Source organism: Triticum urartu, unplaced genomic scaffold (genome assembly GCF_003073215.2).
Source record: "Triticum urartu cultivar G1812 unplaced genomic scaffold, Tu2.1 TuUngrouped_contig_5306, whole genome shotgun sequence".
NCBI lineage: Eukaryota > Viridiplantae > Streptophyta > Magnoliopsida > Poales > Poaceae > Triticum > Triticum urartu.
The window spans coordinates 7,713-14,162 of NW_024115972.1; the positions used below are offsets into that span (position 1 = coordinate 7,713).

Here is a 6,450-nt window from a genome sequence, read left to right on the forward strand (position 1 = left end):
GCCATGCATGGTCCCCCCCCCCCCGTCCTTTCTTTCTCTCGGTCCCACCAGGGTGGGCCCCTGTGGGGTAATAAAGAAATGGATAAAAAAAGGGGACTTCTGATACGGGCTATGCCACCCATTACTTATGAGGGAAGTCGCATTCGTCCCATCGCAAGCACCTACAATGTCATGATCACATTGGTTTACCCTTTTTTGGTAGTTCAACAGACGGTCGCCCCTCCAACAAGAAAAGGTAGAAATATGGAAACTTCTCTGCAATTTAGATCGGAGAATTTATAGAGGAAATCGGGTTTTAAATTTCCAGAAACCACACGATTATATAGCCAAAGGGAATACGCCGCGCCTAAAATCATCCCAAGCGCAGCTAATGTGGCTACTAAGCTATTTCTTTGGAAAGCTCCTACTAAGATTAGAAATTCCCCGATAAAGCTGCTAGTGCCGGGTAAACTCATATTGGCTAAAGTGAAAAAGAAGAAAATGGTAGAGAAATTCGGCATGGTGCTCACTAAACCTCCATAATATCTAACAAGTCGAGTCTTATGTCGGTCATATAGAACACCAACACATAGAAAAAGGGCTGAAGAAACCAGTCCATGACTTAACATAAGTAAAATGCTACCTCCAATTCCCTGTATGTTCGATAGAGCCTAATATTCCCCCAGAGTACGCCGCTTACCCCCCGAACCGTACAAGATAGTTACCACCTATCATACGGCTTTCTAACTCCATTAACTCCACTTCTTTTTCTGGTCATTCCGCTCTGTTGGATCGATGGTAGTCTCAGAGATCTGGTAACCTCCGACATTTTTGACAACACGCTTCCTGCTTCCGTTTTGAGTTGCGCATCTTTCTCCCCGGGGCATACTATAGTATCACATCGTAGACCCCCACCCCAACTCTATCATCCTTATCAGTGAACCGGAACATAGTGCATAGGTACTCTTAGATGCTGCGAGGACGAGACGAGGTGACATACTACGATCACGCACTGAAGTTCTGCCCTTCGGCTCGGCATATGGAACCTCTCAGCTGCTCCCTCGGGATAGGTAGGCCCACCCCCCTCCCCCTTTCCCGAGAGCGGGCTGTGTTTCCCCTGCGGCCACCCAATGGCGGCAGAAAACGAAAAAGGGTGGGCTCCGCGCGGTTCGCGTTTTATTGTAAAAAGAGAGCTTTTCATTCTCTTATAGAAGCCCGCGCCCACGCGGGTAAAGCCCAGCGAAGCTGCAGGGAGCACTGAGCAATGGGGGGATGAGGGCGACTCCGCCCACGGGTTGGACCACACCACAGGCAAAAGTCCTGCCACGGCAAGAGAAGGGTGACCGGAACAAGAAAAGGGAGCTAGTCGTTGGAGGGAAGACAAGTTTCGTTCTGTGCGACTCCACAGAAGAGTACGTGCGCTAGAAAAGGCAGCCAACTTAAAAGCGCTAGCTAGCTACTTTTGTAGCCTTATTTAGTTTGGTTGCCTACGCTTGCTCTCCGGCGCGCTACGGCAACACCCCCTGCTTGCTTCTTTTTGTTCGACGCGGAGCTTGCAGCCTCCCCACCCTTGCTTAGCGTTCCACTTGTGATCCTGGAGGATTTGGAGAAATGCGCCCGACCATGAAGAATGGATTTTGTATTTTCTTTCATGTGAACGGCCCTATCTTGTAAAGAATGGTTTTTCGTGCTATAGACCACGTTGAGAAAGACCAACCAACAACACAAATAAAGACCGTTCCATTTGGGTACCTCGAAAGGGAGGTGCTCCTTATGATGCTACGGACGGCTGTCCGAAGTGCATGCAATGACGGGCTCGGATAGGATAGGATTGTGCGCGCCGGGCCCTTCGGGTGTCCATATTTTGGCCGACCTTAGCGTATATACTATGTTATGCGGCCGTAATATTTTGATACCTTCCACCGCTGTTACGCCAGAAATCCAAGGTTCCACACGAGCTCCTGTTTTGCGGCGTGGTGGCAGGACCGCTAGGGGATTGGCTCCGGGTGTAGGTAGGGTCAAATCCGCAGGGGTCATGCAAATACATAGGCCCCTTCCCTTCTGCCGAGTTGTTTAGAAGGCACTTTCCGTTCTACGGTCCCTCGGAGTGAAGGGTTAGGAAGGTAGTACGGGCCCTCTGACTTCCAGCTATGTGCTGTGTGCGACTCCCGTGAAGCGAATGAAGGGAAGCTCTTCGAGCTTTCTCCGCCAGCGGCTTATGTAGTGGTCGGCTTTCCTACGTGCTCCGACTGATCCCCACTGGAGATTATATGAGGGGTCTTGGAAACTGTCGTGACACTTTGGTGACGAAGGTCACCGGGGTGACTATGGAAGGATTCCGTGGTAGTCTCTGACTCCCTCCAACTCAATCAATATCAAGAACATGTCGTGAGCATGGGGGTTTGGCCGACTACTAAACTATTGGCTAGGGCTTTTCTAGTTATAGCTTCTATAGTGAGTGGCCCTTCCGCTTTGATCTAGTTTTAGTTTGTATTGTACTAAATTGAACACATATCAAAGAAAGGAGATCAATCAATAAGTAGTTTCCCTTCTCCGGCCTGGGAAAAGCAGCGAACTCGTTAAACAAGGGGCTTTTTTATTCATGGTCGCTACTATTGTATTGTATATTGTCGGGGGAAGCTACTGCTTCTACGACAGCTCCGCTTCCTCGTCTTGCTTCTACTTTGCTTGTTTGCGCGAAGGCTTAGAGTCCTTTTCGCTAGGTCCAAATTCGTCAAAGCGAAAGATCTGATCCAACGGAAATCCCGCATATTGAGCGCAGCTGATATGTGGCTACTAGGCGCGATCATCCCGCATGCCATAAAAAAATACTTCTTTTTTTTATGGCCCGTCATATAAAGATAGAATAGATATGGATAGAGAGACATTCTATTGATTTGCGAAATGGCTCGTCGATCCAAATGAATCATTCTTCTGGTCTCTCTCTGCGCCCTGCCCCAAAACTGACCCATGACACAGCGCCCATTCGTTTCGCGCGCGGGAAGGCAACGAAGTTCAGTTCAAAAGACCGCAGCGGAGTGGAGCAGCCGCGACACGAAGTTCCTTACCTTAGCTGGATCTCGCTGGTGCCACCTAAACGGTAGGTATAGGCGGCGGATGTCTGACGTTTGGAGTTGTCGTTCGTGCACCTGTCCCCAATAGAAGAATGAGTGATCCCTTCCCCTGCGGATCATGGCCTTACCACTAGGTCCCCGATGGCCAGCGGGGGATTCGGTATAGCAGCTCACGTTCGTTTGCGCTTCGCGTTCCCGCTGGACTGGACACGTGTTAGCTGTAGGAAGTATGGTTACGAAAGTGACTTCGGTTCGCCAGTTCAGGCTCAACTCCTCGCTTTACGTTAGCGGACTTACAGGTCGGGCCGGGGCTCCACGCTCTTTCTTTCTGTGTGGGACGATGCCGGGGAATGTGTCGAGGCGGCGAACAACAACAAGACAACTAACTACATTTGCTTTTTCCCTCCATGAGATGAGCCAGTGCATTGGACCGATGGATAATAGAACTGAGCTGGCCAAACGCTTGGGCGCTCTACATACGATGTAGAAAAAATCAGATACATATCGATTTCTTTCTGATGGATCCAGAATAGATAGATATCTTGTATCATCAATAGATAGAAAGAGGTCAACCCTTATTATTGATAGAAAACCTTTCGATCTATCAGAACAGATCAGGCCATCTATCAATCGATTTGAATCATCTCGCTTTTCGTTCATTTCAGCCACGCCATAATAGCCGCCACAATAAGAAAGAAGCAAGAAAAACAGCTAGAAGCACTCGCTTCGCCGCACCCAACAATTCTTATTCACGGGAAAGCCAACCGAAAGATTCGATTCGGACTTCGTAGAGCCGGTGCTGCTGCTGTCTGTGTAGGGCCGTCCTCCACTCCCGTCCCGGGGCGCTAAGGGGTTTTGTTTTAGGAACAGATGGCGGTGTTTTGCTGATGCCTCGAATCGACGCTTTTGTTGCGACATGCTAAGTTTTCTCCCCTATTGCTAGTAGGTTGATGGCCGCACGCCCGGCACACATGTTTTGGCCTCGCTTGTGTGTCCATAACTCAAAATAGGTGACCTAACGGCCGCCCGACTAAACATACCAATAGTCACCAAATTCATATGGGCTACTGAGGAGTAGGCAATGATCTTCTTAAGATCGATATGTCTTAAAGTGGTCAAGGAAGTATATATTATAGCAATCGCGCTTAGAGTATAAATGAAAGGAGTGAAACAAAGTGTCGCTTCGGGAAACATGGGTATTGAAGATCTTAAAAACCCGTAGGTTCCCAATTTTAAAAGAATTCCAGCCAAGATGACGGATCCAGCCGTAGGTGCCTCTACATGGGCTTCGGGTAACCAAATATGAACTGGTACCATAGGCACTTTGATGGCAAAAGAGGCGAAAAAAGCAATCCATAGAAGGATTTGGCGCTGCTCACTAAATTCAGTGGTTAATAAAATTTGTAAATCGGTGGTTCCTGTTTGGAGAAGAATCAACAGAATAGCTAATAGCATAAAAACATATCCCAGTAAAGTATATAGGAAAAACTGATATGCTGCCTTGATCTTTCTTTGTCTCGAACCCCATACCCCTATAATGATGGTAGAGTCAGGGGTGGCCCCAAAGAAGAATTGACCGGTGGTAGTTGGTCGAAGCTCTAGTGGGTAGCCACTCCCTTCTCAGGGAACCGTACGTGAGACTTCCGCATCATACGGCTCCATCCCGAGCTTCTGTCGTTGGCCCTTGTCATTAGACCACTATGCTTGTCTTTTCCGCCTTGACTCTCGAATCTTTTGCTTCTCGGGTGGTGGCGAACAATGCTGCTTGCGTAGCGGGAGATGCCCGCCCGTCGTTTAGGCCTGCTTCCTGCCCGAAAGAAGGCTAGCCGGACTAGTGGTAGGGGACCCGACCATCAAAAACCCTACCCTATTCTCGAACCCCCTGCCGAGCTCTACCCTACTCGCATTTATTTTGAAGGGGGCCAAAGAAATGTCTCCACCTGCTGCCAACAGTCTTTCTTCGGAATTCTACTGAACGGGTCGATCCTCCCCTCCATTTGTTTTAGCAACTTATCCTAAGGTCTCTTCGCCAAGAACTCTCCGGCAACGACAGAGGAACTAACCTGCCTGCAGTGGCGGGGGGGCTTTTTTTTTAAATAAGACCTGGACGATTATCCCTACCCTCGGTAGCTTACGAGTTTACGTCCATCCCTGGTCGGGTACAGTTTCCTTTATTTTTATCCCTTGTAGCCGTTACCCGAATTCGCGCAAGTGTGTCCACACCCCCCCTGACTTGACGAGGAATTCATTCTCGCGAACAAACACACCCCCTACACACACCTAGGAGCACCCCTTCCTGCATATCCATACAAGACCTGAGTAGGCGGGTCGAGGTCCTACGAGGTACCCACTACTCGGAGTACCCTCCCACCAAAAAAAGATGTGCGGTTCGGTGGTTCGACCAGAAATGTTATGCTTACGCACAAGACTACCCCTCTTCCCGAAAGCTTCGCGGGGACCTTTACTACTTTACGACGACGGGGGACCGCTCGTAGGGGGTTTACTGCACAAGGCCCTTGCAGAGGAAAAGCTTGATCCCAGCGAATAGAAGATGCTCAGCTCCGCACAACATAGGGATTGGCACGCTTTCGGAAAGAACATAGAATAGTAGAGGATCCAGCATGCAGGACACGGCGATCATTAGAAATTCACGAATTAGAAATGCTGTAATATACTCTTTCCCAAAACTTCTCATACCAGACCAACCCACTGAAATGCAAATAGGGATCAGAAATGTGGTCAATATCACGAAGAATAATGAAAGACCGTCTATACCCATATACAAATGGATGTTTTCATAAGGAAGCCATCGAAGGCTTTCCACAAATTGAGATTTGGCCGTAGAAGGATCGAATTGTATCCGAGGAACAGGGGGATACAAAAAAGTAATAAGAGAAACGCACAGACCAATCAATCGTATCGGTCTTATTGAAGAATTTGGAATGAAAAGAGGAGTAATGCTTCCTAGCACGGGACAGAGAATAGGACCACTTAGATCGAAATAGCATTCACAGAAATGTTCTAACATAGAGTAGAATTGAACATTGAAAAGATTAGTTGACAACAGTCAATCAAAAGATGGGGCGCCAAATTACTAAACAATAGGGGTCTTTCTGTGCAAGTCAGCTGAACACCGTAATTGATGAGTGAGTAGGTGGGTTAGGTGCACCCCTCGCCCAGTGGGAAGTCATGAGGCTAGCCCCCCCCCCTGAATGAAGAAGTAGTGGGGCCCCCTGCCCGCCCACGTATGCGCCTTTATTTAGATTATAACTAAATATTATACTGAACTTTATCCGGGAATCTTTCTAAAGAATCCATCTGGCAAAACGCAATTTGTCGATTTCAATCTAAGGTGCACCTTGCCTTTTTCAGGTAGCTTTGTTACGCCTATTCAGCT

At 48.3% G+C, this 6,450-nt stretch overlaps 1 protein-coding gene across 1 annotated transcript; it reads right to left on the reverse strand.

Moving 5' to 3' along the window:
- Positions 1-203: 203 nt before the first annotated feature.
- LOC125529051 (NADH-ubiquinone oxidoreductase chain 4-like) lies at positions 204-4,523 on the reverse strand. Its single transcript, XM_048693456.1, has 2 exons — positions 4,082-4,523; positions 204-643 (listed from the first exon to the last, which is right to left on the reverse strand). The coding sequence occupies exons 1-2, from the start codon at positions 4,506-4,508 to the stop codon at positions 204-206; spliced, it is 867 nt and encodes a 288-aa protein (XP_048549413.1). The 5' UTR covers positions 4,509-4,523.
- Between the last annotated feature and the right edge of the window lie 1,927 nt (positions 4,524-6,450).

Bases quoted from the DNA above. Each gene is read 5' to 3' on its own strand.
- LOC125529051 (XM_048693456.1), bottom strand. From the start codon at position 4,508: ATGCTATTAGCTATTCTGTTGATTCTTCTCCAAACAGGAACCACCGAT. The intron at 644-4,081 runs GGGCGGCCGTTA...ATTAGGCTCTAT, and splicing joins GACTATTGGTATGTTTAGTC to CGAACATACAGGGAATTGGA.